General features: G+C 34.8%; 1 protein-coding gene across 3 annotated transcripts in view; it reads right to left on the bottom strand.

Annotated features, from left to right (window-relative positions):
* CERT1 (ceramide transporter 1) overlaps positions 1 to 26,676 on the bottom strand; it is a 134,629-nt gene that overhangs the window by 44,705 nt on the left and 63,248 nt on the right. For all 3 annotated transcript variants that reach the window (XM_081233016.1, XM_081233015.1, XM_081233014.1), the window contains 3 exons: positions 23,165 to 23,248; positions 11,390 to 11,547; positions 7,125 to 7,217 (listed from right to left, as the gene is read on the bottom strand). In XM_081233016.1, the coding sequence (XP_081089142.1) occupies positions 7,125 to 7,217; positions 11,390 to 11,547; positions 23,165 to 23,248 (335 nt within the window). The remainder of the gene's footprint in view (positions 1 to 7,124; positions 7,218 to 11,389; positions 11,548 to 23,164; positions 23,249 to 26,676) is intronic.

A 26,676-nucleotide genomic window follows, 5' to 3' on the forward strand; every position in this document is an offset into this window, starting at 1 on the left:
GTACATTCCAGAAGGAATGAGATGACAGCTTAGCAATTTAAAAATATTACCGCTCATCAGAGGGTGTCTGTCCCACCCACTAGGGCCTGAGGAGTCTGCTGAGATACCAGGCTGGTCCCCTGCCCTTCAAGGCCACCCCCTCCCCGTGTCTGCATTGGTCCTGGGGTCATAGGAAAGAGACTGAGGGTAGAACAGGAGATGCAGGGGGAAGGGGTCCTCCAGGACAGGAGGAGCAGGAAGAGCAGGAGGAGCAGGAGGAGCAGGAGAAGAGAGGAGGGTGTTTGCCCTGCCGACTTGAGCCCAGGAAGTCTGCTGGGCTCCCAGGTGAAGTCGCCTGCCCTCTGAGACCAGGGGTGGGGGGCTCGCCTGGTTCCCTTCTGTTCCTTGAGCCTAAGCCACACACCCCCACAGCCCCCAGGGCCTTTTCCAGCCCTGTGGGTCCTGAGCATAGGCCCCGCCCACCACCCAAACCTCACCCTTGCTTAGGCCCCGCCCTCCACAGCCAAGGCCTTTTCCAAGTTTTTTTTTTCTTTTTTTGTTTTCTCTTTTCCCTCCCCCTCTTTTTTACTGTTGTGGTACTATTGTACCTTGTGGTTGTTGATTCATCTATATTTTTATTTTTATATCCTTTCCAATGTATCTGTTAGTTTCCTAGTCTAATTTTATTTTTTACTTTGCTATTGTTCTCTCTCTCCTTTTTTTTTTGGCCATCCCACGTGCCTTGCGGGATCTTGGTTCACAAGCTGGGGCTTGGGCCAAAGGTCCTAGGGTGGGAGCTCCGAGTTGGAACCACTGGACTAACAGAGAACTTCAGACCACAGGGAATATTCATCCAAGTGAGGTCTCACGGAGGTACTCATCTCAGCACAAAGACCCAGCTCCACCCAACAGCTTACAAACTCTGGTGTTGGAAGCCTAAGGCCAAACAACCAGTAAGACAGGAACACAATCCCACTCACAAAAAAAAAGACAAAAAAAAAAGACTGCAAAAAAATATGTCACATGTGAAGCAGCAAGGTAAAAAACTACAAGACCAAAAAAATGAAGAGGAATTAGGCAACCTACCTGAAAAATAATTCAGGGTAATGATAGTAAAGATGATATAGAATCTCAGAAATAGAATGGAGGTACAGATTGAGAAAACACAAAAAATGTTTAACAAAGAACTAGAAGAACTAAAGAACAAACAAACAGAGATGAACAACACAATAACTGAAATGAAAAATATACTAGAAGGCATCAGTAACAGAATAACGGAGGCAGAAAAACGAATAAGTGAGCTGGAAGACAAAATGGTGGAAATAACTGCCAAGGAGCAGAATAAAGAAAACAAGAATGAAAAGAATTGAAGACAATCTCAGAGATTGTCTTTAAAGAAAAGAGAATTGGTCAGAATTCTTAGGTGCATGTGAGAGTAAGCCTGGTTGACTAGCAATATGTATTCTTTAAAACAAGCAATGAAAATGTCCATTTAAGGTACACGCAGATACTTGTGTCTGGGATAACACTAAACGTACCAATATTAGAATTATAGGGGTCACAGAAGAAGAAGAGGAAAAGAAAGGGGCTGAGAAAACATTTAAAGAGATTATAGTCGAAAACTTCCCTAATATGGAAAAGGAAATAGTCACCCAAGTCCAGAGAGTCCCATACAGGATAAACCCTAGGAAAAACATACCAGGACACATATTAATCAAACTAACAAAAATTAAATTCAAAGAAAAAGTATTAAAATCAGCAAGGGGAAAACAAAAAATAACACAGCTGATTTTTCAGCAGAAACTCCACAGGCCAGAAGAGAGTGGCAGGATATACATACAGTGATGAAAGACAAAAACCTACAACCAAAATTACTCTACCCAGCAAGGATCTCATTCAGATTTAAGGGAGAAATCAAGAACTTTTCAGACAAGCGAAAGCTAAGAGAATTCAGCACGACCAAACCAGCTTTACAACAAATGCTAAAGAAACTTCTCTAGGCAGGAAACACAAGAGAAGAAAAAGACACACAAAAACAAACCCAAAACAATTAAGAAAATGCTAACAGGAACATATATATCAGTAACAACCTTGAATGTAAATAGATTAAATGCCCCAACCAAAAGACACAAACTTGCTGAATGGATACAAAAACAAGCCCCATATATATGCTGTCTACAAGAGACCCATTTCAGACCTAGGGACACATACAGACTGAAAGTGAGAGGATGGAAAAAGATATTCCATGAAAATGGAAATCAAAAGAAAGATGGAGTAGCAATACTCGTATCCAATAAAATAGACTTTAAAATAAAGACTATTACAAGAGACAAAGAAGGACACTACATAATGATCAAGGGATCAATCCAAGAAGAAGATATAACAATTATAAATGTTTATGCACCCAACATAGAAGCACCTCAATACATGAGGCAAATGCTAACAACCATGAAAGGAGAAATCGACAGTAACACAATCATAGTGGGGGACTTTAACACATCACTTACACCAATGGACAGATCATCCAAACAGAAAATAAATAAGGAAGCACAAGCTTTAAATGACACAATAGACCAGATAGATTTAATTGATATTTATAGAACATTCCACCCAAAAGTGGCAGAATATACTTTCTTCTCAAGTGCACACAGAACAATCTCCAGAACAGAACACACCTTGGGTCACAAATCAAGCCTCAGAAAATGTAAGAAAACTGAAATCATATCAAGCATCTTTTCTGACCACAATGCTATGAGACTGGAAATCAATTACAGGGAAAAAAAACTGCAAAAAACACAAATACATGGAAGCTAAACAGTGTGCTACTGCATAAACAAGAGATAACTGAAGAAATCAAAGAAGAAATTTTAAAAATACCTAGAAACAAATGACAATGAAAACACGACGATCCAAAAACTATGGGATGCAGCAAAATCAGTTCTAAGAGGGAAGTTTATAGCAATTCAATTTCACCTCAAGAAACAAGAACAATCTCAAATAAACAATCTAACCCTACACTTAAAATAACTAGAGAAAGAAGAACAAAGAAAACTCACAGTAGAAGGAAAGAAATCATAAAAATTAGAGCAGAAATAAATGAAATAGAAACGAAGAAAACAATAGCAAAGATCAATAAAACTAAAAGCTGGTTCTTTGAGAAGATAAACAAAATTGACATATCCTTAGCCAGACTCATCAAGGAAAAAAGGGAGAGGACATAAATCAATAAAATTAGAAATTAAAAAGAAGAAATCACAACTGACACCACAGAAACACAGAGGATTATAAGAGACTACTACAAACAAGTATATGTCAATAAAATAGACAAACACGAAGAAATGGACAAATTCGTGGAAAAGTACAATTTTCCAAGACTAAGCCAGGAGGAATCAGAAAATATAAACAGACCTATCACAAGTAATGAAATTTAAACCATAATTAAAAATCTTCCAACAAACAAAAGCCCAGGACCAGATGGCTTCACAGGTGAATTCCATCAAACATTTAGAGAAGAGCTAACTAAGACTGATCCCTCTCAAACTCTTCCCCAAAATTTGCAGAGGGAGAAACACTCCCAAATCCATTCTACGAAGTCACCATCACATTGTTACCAAAACCAGAAAAAGATATCACAAAAAAAGAAAATTATAGACCAATATCACTGATGAACACAGATGCACAAATCCTGAACAAAATACTAGCAAACAGAATCCGACAACACATTAAAAGGATCATATACCATGATCAAGTGGGATTTATCCAGGGATGCAAGGATTCTTCAGTACATGCAAATCAATCAATGTGATACACCATATTAACAAATTAAGGAATAAAAACCATACGATCATCTCAGTAGATGCAGAAAAAGCTTTCAACAAAATTCAACACCCATTTAGGATAAAAACTCTCCAGAAAATGGGCATAGAGGGAACCTACCTCAACATAATAAAGGCCATATATGACAAACCCACACCAAGCATCATACTCAGTGGTGAAAAACTGAAAGAAAGCATTTCCTCTAAGATCAGGAATAAGACAAGGATGTCCCACTCTCACCACTCTTATTCAACATAGTTTTGGAAGTCCTACCACGGCAATCAGAGAAGCAAAAGAAAAAAAAGGAATACAAATTGGAAAAGAAGTAAAATTGCCACTGTTTGCAGATGACATGATACTATACATAGATAATCCTAAAGATGCCACCAGAAAACTACTAGAACTAATCAATGAATTTGGTAAGGTTGCAGGATACAAAATTAATGCACAGAAATTCCTGGCATTCCTATACACCAACAATGAAAAATCAGAAAGAGAAATTAAGGAAAGAATCCCATTTACCATCCCCCCAAAAAGACTAAAATAACTAGGAATAAACCTGCCTAAGGTGGTGAAAGACTTGTACTCAGAAAACTATAAAACACTGATGAAAGAAATCAAAGATGACATAAACAGATAGAGAAATATACCATGTTCTTGGATTGGAAGAATCAATACTGTGAAAATGACTATATTACCCAAAGCAATCTACAGATTCAATGCAATCCCTATCAAACTACCAATGGCATTCTTCACAGAATTAGAACAAAAAATTTTACAATTCGTATGGAAACACAAAAGACCCCAAATAGCCAAAGCAATCTTGAGAAAGAAAAATGGAGCTGGAGGAATCAGGCTCCCCTACATCAAACTATACAACAAAGTTATAGTAATCAAGACAGTATGGTACTGGCACAAAAACAGAAATATAGATAAATGGTACAGGTTAGAATGCCCAGAGATAAACTCATGCACATATGGTCACCTAATTTATGACCAGGGAGGCAAGAACATACAATGAAGAAAGGATAGCCTCTTCAGTACGTGGTGCTGGGAAAACTGGACAGCTACATGTAAAAGAATGAAATTAGAACACTACCTAACACCATACATAAAAATAAACTCCAAATGGATTAAAGACCTAAATGTAAGGCCAGACACTATAAAACTCTTAGAGGAAAACACAGGAAAAACACTCTTTAACATAAACCACAGCAAGATCTTTTTTGACCCACCTCCTAGAGTAAATAAAATAAAAATAAACAAATGGGACTTAATTAAACTTAAAAGTTTTGCACAGCAAAGGAAACCATAAACAAGACAAAAAGACAACCCTCAGAATGGGAGAAAATATTTGCAAATGAAACAACAAAGGATTAATTTCCAAAACATACAAACAGTTCATGGAGCTCAATATGAAAATAAACAAACAATCCAATTAACAACTGGGCAGAAGACCTAAATAGACATTTCACCAAGGAAGACATACAGATGGCCAACGGGCATATGAAAAGATGCTCAACATCACTAATTAATAGAGAAATGCAAATCAAAACTACAATGACGTATCACTTCATACCAGTCAGAATGGCTAATATCAAAAAATCTAGAAACAAAGAATGCTGGAAAGGGTGTGGTGAAAAGGGAACCCTCCTGCACTGTTGGTGGGAATTTAAATTGATACAACTATTGAAAACAGTATGGAGGTTCCTTAAAAAACTAAAAATAGAACTACCATATGACCCAGCAATCCCACTACTGGGCATATACCCTGAGAAAACCATAATTCCAAAAGAGACATGTGCCACAATATTCACTGCAGCACTATTTACAATAGCCAGGACATGGAAGCAACCTAAATGTCCATCGACAGATGAATGGATAAAGAAGATGTGGCATATATATACAATGGAGTATTACTTAGCCATAAAAAGGAATGAAATTGAGTTATCTGTAGTTAGGTGGATGGACCTAGAGTCTGTCATACAGAGTGAAGTAAGTCAGAAAGAGAAAAACAAATACCGTATTCTAATACACATATATGGAATGTAAAAAAAAAAAAGGTACTGATGAAGCTAGTTGCAGGGCAGGAATAAAGATGTATACATAGAGAATGGACTTGAGGACACGGGGTGGGAGGGGGAAGATGGGGAGAAGTGAGAGAAGCATCGACATATATACACTACTGAATGTAAAATAATTAGCTAGTGGGAAGCAGCAGCATAGCACAGGGAGATCAGCTTGGTGCTTTGCGATGACCTAGAGGGGTGCAATAGGGAGGATGGGAGGGAGGCTCAGGAGGGAGGGGATATGGGGACATATGTATGCATATGGCTGATTCACTTTGTTGTACAACAGAAACTAACACAGTATTGTGAAGCAATTATACTCCAATAAAGATCTATTAAAAATAAATACATTTTAAAAATAAATAAATAAAATAAAGTTATCGTTCAAGTCTCATACTATGGATTTTCACAGTTGGAAATCAATTCCAACATAAAAAATATTGTCAATAGCAGGTCTTCTTTTTTCCTTTCTAGAATAAAAATGGTAGGAAATTTTTCTTCTACTTTCTTAAATACAGTCTAACTTTTTTACCATTCTTCTTCTATGTCAACGACACTCTTTGCCACTCCTATATGTGTTTGTATATGGAGAGGCAGATTTTACTAACTGCTTAACAAATAACCGAAAGGAGAAAGAAGCTGGTTTCAGACATTTTCCAAACATAAAGGCACGGCAATTTGAACAGTTCATGCTTTCCTATGGAGAAGACCTCACAGTATACAGCACAGCCTAAAATCTTTCACCTGTAAAGTTCTCAGGTTTTTCCTCTGTAGGTTGCTTTTGTTTAAAAAAAAAAAAAAAAAAGAGTTAGGGACTTTCCTGGTGGTCCAGTGGTTAAGACTCCGCATTCCCAATGCAGGGGTAACAGGTTCGATCCCTGGTCAGGGAACTAAGATCCCACATGCCTCATGGAGTGGCCAAAAAATAAAATAAAATAAACCATCTATAGATTTCAAATAATAAAATTAAAGAAAAAAAGAATTAGAATGTAATATCAGTAAGTATCATCCTCACAGGGGAGACAAAAACTTGTCCTATAGACAGGCCTAGTAATAAGCCTTTTAAAGCCCTTTAAAGCTTTGTAGGTGAAGGAGAAAAAAATCTGTTTCAGGGTAAGCCTAGCATATATACATGATGAAATATTCAAAACATTTAAAAGTAAAGTATTATGTAAAAATTAATCACTTTTGTGATATATATATATATATGTATATCTCCTATGTGTTTCTCTTTCTAAGACCAAAAATATAACTTCATACCTCATAATCTGGTCCTCCAAAGTGAGATTTTTTCTTAAGTTCTGTCATGGCATTTTTGTATGCTTCCTCTATTCTTCTTCTCTTCTCACTTTCCTATTTAAAAAAAAAAAAGCAAGTGAAAAATTTATCATGTCAAGTGGGATTTTCTCTACATTTCATCAAAATTTTATAACTTGGCCCCAAAATAACTCCACTTCTGTGAAAAATGAGTATTCTTCTGCCCAAGAAAACACTTTTTTCTGGGCCATATATCACATACAAGCTACCATTTAAAATACCACTAAGATCACCTTATAGGTAGGTTATATATTTAAATGGATTAAGTAACTACCAAAGTGTCTACACTTCAAAAAAAAAAAAAAGGATAAATTAGCACCAGAGTAATGCCTACAATATATATTCACGTGTTTGTTTCCCCCAGTAGGAGCTAAATTAATTTTGTTACAGAGAAAAAAGGCAAGTAATGGATGCCAGGAAGAAAATAACTCAATTATTGGTAGAATCAATAAATGCAAAAAGACATTCTAAAGAAAGATACCTTTCTTTTACTTTCCAACTGCTGGTTAAAATTATTTTAGAGCTGAAAAAGAGCTTAGATTTCTACTTTAACCTTCTCCTTTTATAGACAGGGTCTATGGCTCTAAGAGTTTGCGCCAAGATCCAAGGACAAAATGTAAAAAGGCTGGCCCTGGCACCAACCTCAAACTTTTTTTTACAGCAATGGACCATAATGAGTCAAATGTGATATTAAAGCCCTACAAGCTTATAAAGAACCTAATGCCTTTATTCCCTCACCTCAAATATTTAAGGGCTAAATTAAAGTCCACACCGAACTCAACCAGAGCTTAACTACTTCTAAAAACCCTACCTGAATTAAGCTAGTGCAAATCAATGAATTAGTTCAGTAGGCCCAAAGATTAACTGATTTTTGTGTACTGAAGAGAAAACAGGACTACAGACCCATAGAATGGCTACAATTTAAAAACACAAAAAATCACCCACAAAAAAATTGACAATACCAAGTGTTGTCAAGGGTGAAGAGCAACTGGAATTCTCATCTACTGCTGGTGGGAATATAAACTGATATAACTACTTTGGAAAATTGTTTGCCTCTACCCACTAAAGCTAAGCATATACCTCGTGAATCGATAATTTTACTGCTTGGTATGTACCCAAGAGAAAAGAGTGCATATATCCACCAAAAGATATGTACAAGAATGCTCACAGCAGCTTTATTCACAACAGTCAAAATATAAAAAGTTAAATGTCCATCAGCAGGAAAAAGGAAAAAACAAATTGAAGTCATACAATGAAAATTCATCATACAGTGAACAGCATACAGCAATAATACTATACAGCAATAAAAAATAATAAACTACCACTAAAAGTTACAAGATGAATGAACTTCACAGTCAGTGTTGAGGGGGTGGGGGAGCGAGCCAGACACACGAGTATATTTTGTATGATTCCATTTACATGCTGTTCAAGAACAGGCAAAACTAATCTATGACTGTATAAGTTAAAACTGTGGTCACTTCTTGAGGTACTGGTACGGTATGGACTAGGAAGGGGTATGAAGAAACCTTCTGGGGTACTATAAAGGTTCTATATCTTGATTTGAGTGGTGGTTACAGGGGAGTATACATGTGTATAACACTCATCAAGCAGTACACTTAAGATTGGTATACTTCACTGTATATATGTTAAACCTTAATTTAAAAAAATGAACAAAACAAAAACACACAACACAGCAATAATATAAAAAAGATTTCAAGGAAAGCGAAAAAACATGTGAAATTACACACTTGTGAATCTACTAATATAAGCAAACATCTTCAATGAATAATTTTTTCCTTATTAACATTCTTAACTAAAATTTTTTTAATCTTAGAATTTTTGGTCTTCCTGGACACAACTGGCTAAAAATTAAGTACACTTCTTCTAGAAAAGAAGGAATTATTTTTATAGGTAACTAAGAATATTCAATTATTTAGCTGTAAGAACAATGGAAATGACGTTAGAAATGTACATAAGAGCTAATAAACATAAAATCAGAGAACTATTAGAGATTTGTATGTATGTTATACACATCTATTGTATGTGTATATCTATTATATACATAAATAAACATATATTAGATATCTATATAAAAGGTACATAAACAGCTATTAAATAGCTATTATTATATCACCTATCACCTACTTAATCACTCTCATTAGATTTTTAGCTCCTTGAAGAATGATTTCCTGTACACTACTGTTTTCTCATTTCTAGCTTAGAGTCTAGCACACAACAAGCATATAAATACTTCTTGAATAAAACAACAATTTCAAGTAAACCATATTGTTAACACTGTATTTTCCTCCTCAATTATATGAATTACCTAAAAGACATCTTTGTTGATAAACAACTCTCTCTATTCAAGAACTTCCTAATCTTTACAGAGTGTGTATATATACATGTATGTATGCACATACACATATGTATATATACACACATGTATGTATATACACATGTATACACACACACACACTGAATATATACGTATATACTGTGTATGCACACATGGACTTACATTTCCTGTAAAATGTAACTAGGAGCCTATATCAATCTTGAGCAAAAATTATGGTGGAAAAGGTGAATAAGATTTGACATCAGATAGACATGTAAAAGGATTACAAATTACAGCCATTTGCAGATTTCGATTAATACTACCATCTTTTGTGACTGTTATTTGGTTAAATGTGGTCTAACAAAACTGTTTTTTCACAGATCCTTTGGTATAGTCTACTTGTTGCTACCCAGTAAAGAAACAGAATGGAAAAGATTACCAACATTGAAGACAACTGCAAGTACACATCCCTTTCAAATAAGAAATTTGATTGACAAAAAGATGGGGAAGCCATGTCTTATTTTTAATGAATTTTTTAAGGCAGTGTGGTTAGAGCATATGACTAGAGATGATGATCCTTTAGTGAAGGATAAGTAGACTGAACAGAGGGGAGCTTAAGAGAAAGTTGCCAAAAAGTTTTGAATAAACTAATCTGGATAAATTGAATGATTCTCCTGAACCATTAGTCTAATGGATTTAAGGGAATGTCCTGTTTTCTCAGTGTTATTTTTTTGTGTGAACAGAGAATCTTCTAAAAATTGAATTTGATCCAAAATTGAAATCAGTGACAATGTAACAGTTCTACTTCAAAGTAATAATGAAGTATCTGCGTGTACCTTAAATGGACATTTTCATTGCTTGTTTTAAAAGAATACATATTGCTAGTCAACCAGGCTTACTCTCACATGCACCTAAGAATTCTGACCAATTCTCTTTTCTTTAAACATGGGGACCTTCTTAAACATACAGTGCTGTTTAAATCCTGTAGCCATTCTGCTATTACATCAATGATGACATTGCTTTCCTTAGTGTTCTGTTCACATTGATAAGACCTCCAAATACCACAAGCAATATGACTCACTAATGAATGATAAGATTCTGATTGTTGTCTGCCCTGATATCCAGAGCTGAAATATAGAAGAGTAAAATTCTTCTTATTCTGCTACTTAACACCTCTAAACAAGTCTCTGGGCCTCAGCTGCTGCTTCTATAAAATGATGGCATTGGACTAGAACTAAATTCTCTAAGGTATGCTTTGGTTCTAAGATTTTACTGATGTTGAACTATAAACAAACGTTTTCCTACTGAACAAATTCACTGAGCCAAATTCTACTTCACACTCGAAACTAAAGATTCATATTATCATTATCAGTGCTGCAGTTTAAACAAAGGTGGGAAAGGTGAACATAAGGCAAATGTTCAAGGAACAACAAAATGTGTGTTAAAGGATATCACAATGACCTTGGAAAACACATGGCCATGAATGCAATAAGTTAATATTTAACTTTATAAATTGGTGTTTTTAGTAGTTCATATAACTTAAGTACAGTTTCATGTATTACATAATAAAGCTAGGAAATGTCAAATGGTTCATTACTTCTATTCCAAAGCATTACTATTACCATTACAAAAACTTTTATGTTAAAATCCAATGAAGAATGCATATTGTACAGTAACCAAATACATAACTGGTGAATCTCATTAGAAAAATGAGTTTAAGATGCTCACAAAGTTTCAGAGGAATAGTACCACCTGCTACTTCTCTCAATCCAATAGATTTTTCCCTAAGAAGTTAGTTTGGTTTAAATGTTCAATCAGTATATAGACAAACAAAATCTGATTATTTTTTACAAAGAAGAAAAACAAATCTTACCTTATCCAGTCTCTTTTGCCAGCTGTCCTCACGTTTTACCATTAGTTCAATACAATGAGAAAGTGTAGCAAGGATTCCAGCAGTAGTTGCTTTAAAAGTTATCGCCTCCCCTTTAAAATCTATACCATTAATTCCTTTTGGTGTTACATGTGGAAATACTGAAAAAAAAATTTATTCACTAAAAATCTTTTTAACAAAGAAATCATTCCTCAGCACAACTTAAAATTAGAAAATTTTTAGAAAACTATCACATCAGAGCAGACTTTCAAACTGTAATTTCCTTCCTGTTGGCCAACATTTTAAAATTTGCATCCATCTCTATGAGCAAAGAAGCTTGTGACAGCATATGTACTCTCAAGTCCTTTTTCCTGGATTCTGTTTCCTGAAATCAATTTGCTATGCTGCACCCAGTGAAGAAAGTGGTAGGTGGAATAATACTTTAATAATAACACTCAAGACAGCCTAGAGTGAGACCTAATTATGGCAAGAACTACCTTACGTTTTGAGAAATCCTGAATTTAAAAAATATCTGAGAAGAAACTGCGGAAATGAATAAGGTAATATGTTAAAATTTAAATAAATGTCCAAATATAATTTGGGGACCAATGCACACATATATTATATTATATTATGTTTATATATTATAATTTTAATTCAAAGTTAGTCTTTGAATTAAATGAAAAATCTTAAAACTCCTAAGATGCAAATAAGAGAGCACAATATCTTATACTATAGTTAATGAGAAACCTTTTCAATAGAACTCTTTAAATGAAATGATACTTTAAACTTTAAAAACTCATATGTAGATATGACAGCAAAGGCACAATCCATAAAAGCTAACAAACTAAACTTCATCAAAATTTAAAATTTCTGCTCTTGAAGGCACTGTTAAAAGAATGAGAGTTACAGTTATGTAGGATAAGTCAGTCTAGAGAGCTAATCTACAGTTAATAAAATAATGGTAACTGTGAAGAGATACATTAATTAGCTTGACTGCAGTAATCATTTCATCATGTACACCAAATCATCATATTGAACACCTTAAATATATGTAATATCTATTTAAAAATTTTTTAAAAAAAGAATGAAGAGACAAGCCACAGACTGGGAGAAAATCTTTGCAGAGAATATGTATGATAAAGGACATATCCTTTATCTATCTATATATATTAATATAGACATATTCTGTACTATAATATATGAAATATAGTAATCTCAAACTCAACAATAAGGAAACATATAACCCAATTAAAAAACTGAACCAAAGAATTGAACACACATTTCACTAAAGAAGAGATCAGGATGGCAAATAAGCAGATGAAAAGATGCTCGATACTATTAGTTACTAGGGAAAAGCAAATTAAAACTACAGTGAGTACCACTACACACCTATTAGAAGACTAAAATTTTAAAAGACTGACCACGTCAAGTGTTAGTGGGGGTTTGGATGAACTTGAACTCTCATAAATATGACTGGTGAAATGCAGCTTGGAAGATTTTTAAGAGGTTAAATACATACCTACCAGATGATTCAACCATTCCACCTCTGGGTATTTAGCCCAAAGAAATAAGTTATATGTACATAAAAAAACTTGTATGTGAATGTTCACAGCAACATTACTTATAATAGCCCCAAACTGTAAACAACCCAAATGTCCACCAATAGACGAATGGATTGAAGAAACTGTGGCTGTTATCTACACAAGGGAACACTACTCAGCAATGAAAAGAAATTAAATACTGATACGTACAACAATGAGAAATCTCAAACTAAGAAAGAGATCAGGCAAAAACACTGAGTTCATTTACATTAAATTCTAGAAAATGCAAACTAATGTATAGTGACAGAAAAATCACTGGTTGTTTGAGAATGGAGGGAGGAAGGGAAGACAAAAGGGATGGAAGAACCTTTTGAGGGCGATGGACATAATAATGGTCTTGACTGTGGTGACAGCTTCATGATAATATCAAAACTTACCAAACTGTACACTTTAAATATACGTAGTTTATGGCATGTTAATTGTATCTCAGTAAAGCTGTTTTAAAACCTATTTTCTTTTTCTGGTATTTTCTGAAAATCCTTCCTATCACTATTTTCTACCATTCTTACCGAGATTGATGTTTTATTACAAACTACGATTTTTTTTAATAATCAACTTAGAAACTAAAAGTCATCTGTGTCCTATATATGAGAATGTGTGCTATTGTAATAATGGGTCCTCCATGCTGTTTGCTAATTTATTATAGAGTCAGTACAAGATGAAAGACCAACATAAAATGTCTTTGAAAAAACTTTTAGAAATGTACCTCTCCAGCTGCACTTAACTACTTTCAGAAGCTGTCACCCTCAAATCCTTTTCAGAATGATACAAGGGTTATGTAACAGATTTTTAAACTTTCAAACAGTTGAAAGTAAGTGTCTCAAACATAGTAAGGTCTCTGAAATAAATTTCTCTCATGTTACATCTGTTAGGAAATGAAGGTCATGAAGACAAAACCTCATCTTAATTTGCCCTCCACTGGGCTCCTCTAAGTATTGGTTACTTTGATTTTTGCTCTAAGTCTCTTATACCTTATCTTGTAGAACTACATTAATCTTGATGGAAAAACTTAAGCAAAACCCCAAAGTACTCAATAATTCTAGATGAGCATACTCATCTAAATGTCTCAGCTGATCACAAGGGAAAGATCTTAAAAGAGACAAGGTGGCATGCCTTAGTTTCTTCTGGGAAAATGATACACTGTAGCAAAAGGAAGTTGAAAGTATGTGAATGTAACCATGCTTATGAAGGGCAGAGATGAAAGAAATTATAAAATAATCTATAAATCTAGATTTTTAAGTACTTAAGCTCTTAAAATTATCATTCACATCTATAGTTCTTTTAGTTGAACTGACATACAGTTCAAAACTCTTTTAAAGGTGTTAACAATCAGAAAATCAAGGAACCCAGAAGCTAACATCAACATGTCAAAAATAAAAACAAATACTGACAGAAGCCAAGAGATTTGTAATCCTTTCATTTCATTAAGACTCCCAAACACTAATTTAAATAGTAGGCAACCTAAGGGGGAATCCCCAGTTTCTGTGGTGAGGATTTTTTCATTTCCCCACCTGAAATATTCCAAATGACTGTGTCCTTCTGGACATACAGGATGGCAACTTTGTTTAAATCTCTCCTCACCTGTCTACTATGATAAAGAAGAAACATGGCTTAAGACTATGACCATGCTATTAATCGTACTAGGGTCAACAATCAACTGGTTTGGGACTACTGGTCTATTATAGATATGATTATTCTAACAAAGTTAGATACAGTTGGCTAAAAAAACTAAATTTAAAATATTCTCACATGAAAAATCTGTGAGCTAAAAGACAATGAAAAGTGATCTGTGGCTGGTCCAACTTCTTCATTTAGACAATTAATGTATGAGCATCTGTACACAGACTATGTGGGAGAAAAGGACAAGATGATAATCATGTTTCATAGAGTAATGCATGTTCCATTAACACTAAATTGCCTCTCAATGAGTTTCATCAAGAGTATACCTTGATTTGACAGATTAGTTAATATTTACTGTCATTATTTTATATAGTAGATGACAATATGCTCTTGTATATTATTTACAAAACAGGAATAGATAGAAGTTCAAAAATTGGTTACAAAATGTGGTTAAAAATATAGTTAAATGGGAACAACTGGAAAATATAATAGATATAAAAAATCCATGCAAGTAGCCATCTTTGACATGTAATTAATACAATTAATCATTAGAAATAAGGGTTTAGGGGTAGGAAATCTCTGACTTTAGATTGATTTAATCTAAAGTAGAGGCCAGGGAATTCCCTGGCAGTCCAGTGGTTAGGACTCTGTGCTTTCATTGCTGAGGGCCCAGGTTCAATGCCTCGTCATGGAACTAAGATTCTACAAGCTGCAAGGTGCGCCCCACCCCCAAGAAAAAGCAGGGGCCAAAAAATTGAACAGTACTAAGTCAGTGAATTTATTTACACTTTTCAAAAAATTTAAAGTGTACATTTTATTTATTTCTTATCATTTATTTATTTAGCTGCGCCACACAGCTTATGGGATCTTAGTTCCCTGACCAGGGATTGAACCCAGGCCCTCGGCAGTGAAAGCAGAGTCCTAACCACTAGACTGCCAGGGAATTCCCTAGTCTTTTTATAAATACCAGCTTTATTGAGATATAATTTTCACAGCATAAAATTCACTCATTTAACACATACAATTAAATGATTCTCAGTATATTCACAGAGTGTACAAGCATCACCACAATCAAACTTTAGGACATTTTTATGAACCATCCCCTCAAATCCCACATACATTAGTAGTCACTTCCCATTTCCCCCAACCCTACTGCCCAGTTCTAAGAAACCACTAATACACTTTCTGCTCTACGATTTGCCTCTGAATATTTCATATAAAGTAACAATGAGTGGTCTTCCGTGACTGGCTTCTTTCACTTAACATTTTCAAGGTTCATCCATGTTACAGCACATGTCAAGTATGTTATTCCTTCATATGGCTAAAAAATGTTCCATTTTGTTTATCCATTTGTTAGTGGATGGATGTTTGGGTTATTTCCACTTTTTGACTATTATGAATAATACTGCAATGAACATCCATGTACAAGTTTTTATATGGATGTATGTTTTCATTTCTCCTGAATATATACCTAGGAGTAGAACTTCTAGGTCAAATGGTGACACCATGTATAATATGTTGAGGAACTGCCAGACTGTTTTCCAAAGCAGCTACGCCTTGTTATTGTATTTCTTTCCGATTACAGCCAGCCTAATAGGTGTGAAGTGGTGTCTCACTGTGGTTTTGATTTGCATTTTCCTGGCAGCTAAAGAGCTGAGGAACTTTTCAGGCGCTCACTGGCCATTTGTATGTCTTCTTTGGGAAAATGTCTATTGAGATGCTTTGCCCATTTTTGAACTGAGATATTTGTCTATTATAGATTTGTAAAAGTTCTTTATGTATTTTAAATACAAATCCCTTACCAGATAAATGATTGGCAAATGTTTTCTCCCATTTTGTAGGTTATCTTTTTACTTTTTGATAATTTCCTTAAAGCACAAAAGTTTAAAATTTTGCTAAAGATCAAGAATGCTTTGCCTTGCTCAAGGTCATTAACTCCTATATTTCTTCTAAGGTTTTATGGTGCTAGCTCTTTTAATTAGGTTTTTGATCCATTTTGAGTTAATTTTTGTGTTTGTGTGAAGTAGGGGTTCAACTTCATTCCTTAAATATGGATATCCAGCTGCCTAACACCATTTGTTGAAAAGACTTTTTTCCTCACTGAGTTGTCTTGGCACTCCTGTGAAAAGTCACATTTATTTTACTATAAATGTGAGGGTTTATTTCTAGATTCTCAATTCTATTCCACTGTTCTATATATCTTTCCTTATGCCAGAACTATACTTTACTGTTGCTTTTGTAGTAAGTTATGAAATTGAAAGTGTGAGTCCTCCTACTTTGTTCTTTTTCAAGACTGTTGTAGCTACTCTGGGTCATTTGTATTTCCACATGAACTTTAGGATTAGCTTGTCCACTTATGCAAAAATCCTACCTAGGATTTTGGTAAAGACTGGATTGAATCTACAGGTCAATTTGGGGAATACTGAATTTTTAACAATATTAAGTCATCTGATCCATGAACAGGGCAAATCTTTCCATCTATTTAGGTCTTTAATTTTTTTTTTTTTTCTGATTTTATTTTATTTATTTATTTACTTTGCGGTACGCGGGCCTCTCACTGTTGTGGCCTCTCCCGTTGCGGAGAACAGGCTCCAGACGCGCAGGCTCAGCGGCCATGGCTCACGGGCCCAGCCGCTCCGCGGCATGTGGGATCCTCCCAGACCGGGGCACGAACCCGTGTCCCCTGCATCCGCAGGCGGATTCTCAACCACTGCGCCACCAGGGAAGCCCAGGTCTTTAATTTTTTCAATAATGTTTTGTGGTCTTTATAATATAAGGTTTGTGCTTCTTTTGTTAAATTTATTCCTAGGTATTTAATCCTTTTTGATGCTGTTATAAACAAAACTGTTTCCTTAACTTTATCTTCATATTCTTCATTGCTAGTGTATAAAAAATACTGGGTTGGCCAAAAAGTGCCTTCAGTTTTTAAGTAAAAATAAAAGACACATTTTCCATTTTTACCACGAACTTTACTGAACAACATATGCACCCTTTTGTTCCACTACCTTCTGCCATTTTTCAAGCAACTTCATAAGTCCATCTTCCCAAAACTTTTTATCTTTTTGAGCAAAGAACTGTTCCAGGTGCCTTTTATAGCTTCCAGGGAATTGAAATTTTTTCCATTAACAGAATTTTGTAAAGACCAAAATAAATGGAAATCCGAAGGTGCAACATCTGGTGAATACGGCGGTTGAATCAGAACTTCTCACCCAAGCTGTAACAGTTGTTGCCTGGTCATCAAAGAAATGTGCGGTCTTGGGTTATCCTGATGGAAGAGTATGCGTTTTCTGTTGACTAATTCCGGATGCTTTTCATCGAGTGCTGCTTTCAGTTGGTCTAATTGGGAGCAGTACTTGTTGGAATTAATCGTTTGGTTGTCCAAAAGGAGATCATAATAGAGGACTCCCTTCTAATCCCACCATATACACAACATCACATTCTTTGGATGAAGACCAGCCTTTGATGTGGTTGGTGGTGGTTCATTTCACTTGCCCCACAATCTCTTCCGTTCCACATTATTGTACAGTATCCACTTTTCATCACCATCACAATTTGTTTTTAAAAATGGACTGTTTTCATTACGTTTAAGTAGAGAATCACATGTGGAAATACGTTCAAGAATTCTTTTTTTTCTTAACTTATGTGGAACCCAAACATCAAAGTGATTCACATAACCAAGCTGGTGCAAATGATTTTCAACACTTGATTTGGATATTTTGAATATGTCGGCTATTTCCCATGTGGTATAATGTTGACTGTTCTCAATTAATGTCTCAGCTTGATCGCTATCAACTTCAACTGGTCTACCCTACCATGGAGCATTGTCCAGCAAGAAATCTCCAGCACAAAACTTCACAAACCACTTCTGAGGTGTTCGATCAGTCACAGCACCTTCTCCATACACTGCACAAATCATTTTTTGGGTTTCAGTTGCATTTTTACCTTTCTTGACATACTGCATAACATGCTGAAAACATTGTTTTTCTTCCATCTTTAATATTAAAATGACTACACAAAATTTCACCAATTTTGATAAATCTTTTTTTAAATGCACGCTGATATGCCAGCTATCACATACAATCTAACAAAATTGTTTTGAATGATGTTAAAGCCAACTAAGTGCTACTAGAGCCATCTTACAGAAAAAAACTGAATGAACCTTTTGGCCAATCCAATACAATTGATTTTTTGTATACTGATCTTATATCCTGCAGTCTTAATTTATTAGTCCTAATAGGTTTCTAGTGGATTCCTTATGATTTTCTCTATGTAAGATAATGGCATCTTCAAACAGAGAAAGTTTAAATTCTCCCTTTTGAATCTGGATGCTTTTTATTTATTTTTCCTGCCCAGCTGTCCAGGTAGAATCTCTAATACATTGTTGAATGGAAGTGGCAAGGTTGAACAATAGTTAGGAACAAGGTTATCTTGTTCCTGATCTTAGGAGGAAAGCATTCAGTCTTCCACCATTAAAAGTGATGTTAACTGTGGGTTTCACTAAGAGATACTGGTTATCAAGGCAAAACTGGCCTCAGAGAATAATTAGTTAGGAAGTGCTCCCCCATTCTACTTTTTGGAAGAATCTGTGAAAAACTGGTATTAATTTTTCTTTAAATGTTTGGTAAAATTTACCAGTGAAGTCACTGGAGCCTGGGCTTTTCTTTGTGGGAAGTTTTTTTTACTAATTGTATCTCTTTGCTTATTATTGGTCTATTTGGATTCTGTAGGTCTTCTTGACATAGTTTCAATAGTTGGTGTCTTTGTAGGACTTTTGTCCATTTCATCTAAGTTATCTAATTTGTTGGCATACAGCTGTTCATAGCATCCCCCTATAATCTTTTTTATTCCTGTAATGTCAGCAGTAATATCCTCCCTTTCATTCCTGATTTTAATAAGTTGAGTCTTCTCCCCCTTTTTCTTGATCAGTTTAGTTAACAGTTTGTCAACTTTGTTTTTCAAAGAATCAACTTAAAGTTTCATTGATTCTCTGTATTGTTTTTCAATACTCTTTCTTCTTTAAAATAAATATGTTTCACCTACAAATTTCCCTCTAAGTACTGTGGCAGCCCGTAAGTTGTGGCATCCTGTGTTTCTGCTTTCATTCACCTCACAGTATTTTCTAATGCCCTTGGTGATTTTTGTCTTTGATCCACTGGTTATTTATGAGTGTGTTAATTTTTACATATTTCTGAATTTCCCAAATTTCTGTTATTAATTTCCAATTTCATTCCACTGTGGCTGGAGGACATACTTTGATTTCAGTCCTTTTAAACTAATTAAAGCCTGTTTTGTGGCCAAGCATAAGGTTTATACTAAAGAATATTCTATGAACAATTGAGAAGAATATATATTTTTCTATTGTTAAGTGGAGTGTTCTGTGAATGTCTACTAGGTCTGGTTATTTAGACTATTCAAATATTTTATTGTCTTGTTGTTCTTTATCCTACTTGTTCTATTCATTATTGAAACTTGGTTATTGAAGTCTCAAACTATTACTATCGACTTGTCTCTTGGGTCAGTTTTTGCTTCATGTATTTTGGGGCTCTGTTGTTACATGCAAATACGTATTTTATTGTCATAAAATCTCTCCTTTTGTCTCTAGAAATATAATTTTTAAAAGATGGTATAGAATTTAACAGAAGAAAACTTATATAGAGGTAGATGAGAAGTTTGTTCACAAAAGATTGAGGAAACCTTCCTTTCACTGTGATCTAGAACTCTTAAAAGTCTTTAACTAAGGAAGGTGTTTTCTCATTCAAAAATTTCTCCTCTGCTCTAATCTTCAAATTACTTTAATTGCCTTTCTTCTCATCTTAGAATATCTGGAAGTTTTACTCCTGTTTTAGTCTTCACCCCATACCCCCCATTCTTATTCTTGGCATATTTACTAGCAGGTTGGTAAACTAGTTCTAAATTTTAAAAAACTTTAGTATAGTTACATCACAATATTTGATCTAGACCTAATCTTTAATAATGGCCCTAACGGTGAGAACATTACAATGACCACTCCCAAGAACAGAGTATTATTTTTCCCTCTTCCAACAGTTGATCAATCTAGGACTACAACCCTGTTTTTGAGAGATGACTGAAATACCCTAATCCCAGACTACAATCAAGTAGTTCCAGATTTAAAGACTATGCTCTGTTCACTTTACCAGATTATACTCAATGCTTCTGACTAACTTATTTCTAGAGGTTAGCCATAAAAAGATACTTTCCACCTATGATGATTTTCAAGAGTTAATTTCCATCAACATTAAGAAAGGAATACTTTTCTTTAATTGAAATATAGTTGATTCACAATGTTGTGTTAATTACTGCTGTACAGCAAAGTGGTTCAGTTATACATATATATACATTCTTTTTCATATTCTTTTCCATTATGGTTTATCACAGGATACTGAATATGGTTCCCTGTGCTATACACTAGGACCTTGTTGTTTATCCATTCTATATATACCAGTTTGCATCTGCTAATCCCAAACTCCCAATCCATCCCTCTCCCACCCCACCTCACCCTTGGCAACCACCAGTCTATTCTCTGTCCGTGATTCTGAAGAAAGGAATTATTTTAAACAGTGAATTCCCCAAGTATACTTAAAACATCACTCGTGATTTAAAAAATTATTCAGATATCTTATAGGATATTTCTCTAAATGACTTTAATAACCCAGTCTTCTATTGCTTGGTTTCAGTCTCTTCGAAAAAGAGATGTTGGAGGCTTCCCTCAAATGTCTGGAGATCTAGCCAGATCACATTTAAGAGTTAGGTACTGGAAGCTCTACATGCTTTAACTCCTGGACTTCATCAAAGGGTGATCTGGTAGTGAGACAGCTTTTTCATGATGGACCCTGCAAAAGCTCTCAGTCTTTTCTCTATGGCCTTTCAGTGCCTCCAGAGTTAACTTTTAATTTGGTATCAGAAAATTTATGTCCAGTTTTGTATCAGAAAATATACTATGAACACAGGGTAAGAGAAAGAAGCTGGGGATTGCATCTTTCCGTGTATAGACTTTCATTTAGTCCTCGGCTACGAGAGTTGTTAGAGATAAGCAGAACAGTGAGGCTGTTGGATTTCAATAGTCAGCACGTACATTTCTACTTAATTACTTTACTGATAGGCCAATACAACCTATCTTTTGATGTATCTGGTACTCCTGAATCTAAAAATCTGCAGTTTAATTTCTACAGAAAATAAGCTTCCATTCTCTTTTGGGGAATACAGATGGGGCAGCTGAATGTACGTGAGATGATGGAAGATTGGACCTGAGAATTTTACAACTTCTTTCAATAATTTTTCCCATATCCAAACAAAATCTTTTTTCTATTAAAGCAGATTATTCACTGTAAAATTAAAATGTAACAGGAAGAACCTTCCCAAAGTAATCCTCTAATTCCATCAAGACATATAAATCCAGATGACTCAACAAGGTTCAACATTTTAGCCCCAAGTTATAAGGAAAACTTTGTAATAAGAAGCTAGTACTTTGCAAGATTGAGAGTAGAGTAGGTTATAAAGAAGAAGAGAACCATTAGGAAAATAAGAAACACGAAGAGGAAAGAAGGAAAAGGTGGGGAAGAGAAGCATTAGACCTTAATATCAATATTACAATATTCCCGTATGATTTGTGAAATTTCCATGCATATAACTGTTTAAAAAATTATTTGAAAATATGCCACGGCCACAGATTTTACTTCATATTCTTTCATAACTTCAGCAAAAATAAGCATAATTAGATTAACTTATTTTTTTTCACAAAGGCTTATTTGCAACTTAAAAAGTTTTAGGAATCCATGCCAGCTTTTTCTTAGGATATGTTAAAAGAAAGCGCTGACCATGAATCACAGGTTTCTGTCACAACCTCCCTGCCCACCCCTGCCCCATACATAGATTCCACACATAAGTGATACCATGCAGTATTTGTCTTTGGTTTATTTCTCTTAGCATAATGCCCTCCAGGTTCATCCATATTGTTGTAAAACACAGGTTCCCAATGAACAATTAAGAATTCCATCTAATGAGTGAGCCCTTATAAACAGAGCAACAATTAATTGATATATGAAATAAACTGATATATGTAATAAACCACCTTGCTCCTGAGTCTATAAACAATTGTGCTGTGAAATTGGTGTTTTCAATAATTTTCCATTAATAACACTGATTATATACTTTGCAACACCAGTTTATCAAGTGGAGAGAGAAAAGAACATTAACAGAGAGAAATACACTCTAAAGAAACATTCAAGTTCCATTACAATGTTTCTCCTCCCTAAGAAATACTTTTTCAGTACTAGAAAGTGATTCTACCAAATACTGCTGAAATAAGAGGCCAATGTCTAAAATTTAGAATAAGTCTGTCAGATGAGCTGTCACTTTATTTAATGTCAGAATGTATATTTTACCTACATATCTTTTCTTAGAAGAAAAATTTCACTTTCCAGCTTAAAAAAATTTTCTTAACTATTCCATTATTTATTCTTGTTATATAGTTAGTTATTATGTAACTTTAGAAAGTGTATTTTACCCAACTGAGGGGGAAAATTTTACTACTTACCCTTTTCTTTATTGCCATTGGTATTATGCAAGAAGTCTCCATCAGAACGTGTTGTAGGAAAGTCATCTTCATCATCTTCTACCACTAAGTAAAATATATTTAAGGATATCAGGATGAAAGCACATAGAAATTAACCAGTTTATTCTTATGTTCAATGGAGTAAATATACTCTGGATTTTGTGAGTACATGGTCTTATTCATCTTTGTATTTTCAGTGCTTATCAATGTATGCCCAATAAATATGCTGTGGAATGTCTTTAAATACATTCTTATAAAAACTGTACCCATTCTCATTTGTGTAAGGGATGGTACTGACATACGATTTATTCTGTCCTTTAAGTCTTCCTACCTCTTCCTCCTGACCTTGGGGAGATTTCACAATTTTACCAGAGGCCTACAAAGACTGAAGAGGATGGTAATGGTATATGCAGAAGATACTTTATCTTGCCTCTAGGATATGCAGGGAAAATATAATGACTTATAGATGTGATATCGATTTTAATTCATCCCAATGTGTCTGTGCCTGGACATCCATTTTAACCTACCCAATTCCAGAAAATACAGAATCTCCTGTGTTCTTCCACATACCTCTTTCTTCTACATACTATCCCTTTTTCTATTGCCTAACATACTTAATCCTCTGCACTATGTATTCCACTTCTTAGTGCAAATTTCTAAACCTCAGCCCCCAACCTTATTCTCTGTTTCTGAATGGCTTCTTTAGTTTATTATCTTTTGAGGAACTCCCTTTCTACAGAATAAATCTTCACTCTAAACTGATGTCTTACTCCTTGCCTATCTCTCTTTTTACGTCAGGAGTAATTTGGCTCTATGAGGAACATTTCATCTATTTTTAACTCTCTCTCCAATGGATGCAAGGCCCACTACTATTCCTTACTCCCTCCCATGACTAAATGGTAGTAATTACTATGGAAAATACCTTTATTCTGTACTACAATTTTCTAATTACTGGGCTATTTCATTTTTTCATCACCTGAAAATTTTGCACTCATCTATAACAACTTTTTCAAATCATAAGCTGCTATTATCTACTAACACCTACTATTTTATAACCAGCTAACTGCTATCAGTATCCAACTGACATTTTTCTTTTCCACATCCATCATTCCTACAGACTTCAGTATCCATATTGAAGCCTCTGCAAACGCCTTAGTTCCAAGATTAATCAAATTCCCAGATTCTGTGGATCTCTGTCTTTTCATCAATAATTTGCAAATATGGTTAATTCTAAGAAATTAACTACTACAGTGCTGCTCTGATTTTAAATCATTACTGATTTTAAATCATCAGACAACATCCTGACCTTGACTCATTACTAATCTGATTAACTGCTCTTAAATACTGAAATGTCTGCATTTCACTTGTCTCCTCAGTATCTACCTTGGGTTCCTAAAGATTCACTTTCATATCTCTAACCATCCAATAGCCTAGTACTACCAAACAGGGATCTTCAACCTTCTTTTTCTAGTAAATACTCAAAATATAAGACTGATGAAAACAAGAGCTGCTCTGGCTAAAAGAGTGGCCCTCCCCCTTTCCTTCCCAACCAAGCACTCCTTGTCCATCATTGAGGCACCTTTAAGGGATGTCTGACATGATTTAAAACCACTGTCCTAATACAAATCTCCCATCCCAATCAGACTGGTCTCCCTTACCAGCCCTCAAATCTATTATGTTAAATTCCATCTCTGGATCTTATACATTCCTGCTTTCATTATCCCTGCAATAATCCAAATCAACCACATTAATAATAGCAACTATTATTGATTTTTTGCTATTAAGCACAGGGCTAATATACATATTCTCATTTAAATCTCACAATCATATGTGCTGGATACAACATCCATGTTACAGAGGAAACAGATGTGCAGAAATGTTAAGTAATCTACTTCAAGTCATCAAACTAATAATGAATAGAAGAGCAAGATTAGAACCTTTACGTTTAATATGGTATATATGTCTTGTCTTAAAATATATGTTTAGGTCAGAGATAATGTCTTCTACTTCTGTAATCCTAGAGTATCTAGACCTAAATGGTTAATTAAATCTTACTGAAGTGTGGGGTGTGTGTGTGTGTGTGGTTAAGTCTCCTTACTAGCAATTACGATAAAACTTTTTAAATGAAAACATTGAACACCTAAAATGAGAGCTTGCTATTATCATTTCAGTGACACACTTAATGAAGAACAGTGATTCTTCTTAAAAAAATTTTAAGTCACAGATAATTTAGTCTTGATAATTTAGTAAAAGTACATCTATAGAGATCCTTAGGTCAGCAATTCCAGTCTATAGTCAAAGTAGGAAACTATGGTCCATGTTCTTAGTTCACCTTTACCCAGCATGTACTCTTAAAAACATTTCTTAAAATAGCCATTTATAGGGAAATCAGTCATTATATGCTGAATTGTGCCACAACCAAATTCATATGTTGAAGTCCTAACCTTCCTGTGCTCCAAAATGTGACTGTATTTGGAGACAGGGTCTTTACAGAGGTAATCAAATTAAAATGAGGTCATGAGGAGGGGCCCTACTTCAATATGACCAGTGTCCTTATAAGAGGAGGAAATTCGGACACAGACACTTACAGGAAGATGATGTGACGACACAGGGAGAAGATGATCATCTACAAACCAAGGAGAGAGGCTTAGAACAGATCCTTCCCTCATGGCCCTCAGAAGAAAACCAAACTTGCCAAAACCTTGATCTCACATTTTTAGCCTCCAGAACTGTGAGGAAATACACTTCCGTTGTTTAAGCCACACAGTCTATAGAGTACTTTGGCGATGGCATCCCTAACAACTAATACATTAGTCTATGACTGTTGCTATATAATCAAACATGAATAATGTTTAAAAATATCTTTCAAATCTTCTACACAACATGGTTATTATTACGTCCCAACTTCCACTCCTTCCACTATCACTTTTGTCTTTAAAATGCTATATATTATTGACGTGAATCATTTAAAAATAAACAAGGAATCCAAATCTGTACACATCCTGCAAGCAAATGAAAGCTGATGTGTAATATCTAATTTGACAAAAAAAAGTATACATACTTTTTTTAATTAATGAGAAATAGAAGTTCAACTGTCTTTATTTTTAGAGAAATAAACATTAAATGTTAAAGAACCAAAAACTTAAAAGTGCATCAAATATAAAGAACTTCAAGGATACTTTAGGTAAAATTAAGTGCTTTAAGAGGAATATGGGCTTCCGCTTCAGGCAAAGATGGGAAAACAGGGAGAGAATTTATCCTCTAGCATGAAACTAAAAAATCAGACAAAATGTATGAAACAACGGTTTTCAAGATACTAGATATTAGGCAACAAGGACAATGATCCCTAAGGGCTGGGGAACAAATGATGTGAGCCCTGTGAATGTCCCAGCTTACTGCCATAGGACAGTTTCCAAGCTATAGAGTAATGAGGAACCCAGGAGGAGCCTGGTAGACTGAGGTGAAGAAATGGAGCTGAGAATCCAGAGAGACAA

The sequence above is a fragment of the Mesoplodon bidens genome (genome assembly GCF_964165515.1).
Source record: "Mesoplodon bidens genome assembly, chromosome: 4".
NCBI classification, from domain to species: domain Eukaryota; kingdom Metazoa; phylum Chordata; class Mammalia; order Artiodactyla; family Ziphiidae; genus Mesoplodon; species Mesoplodon bidens.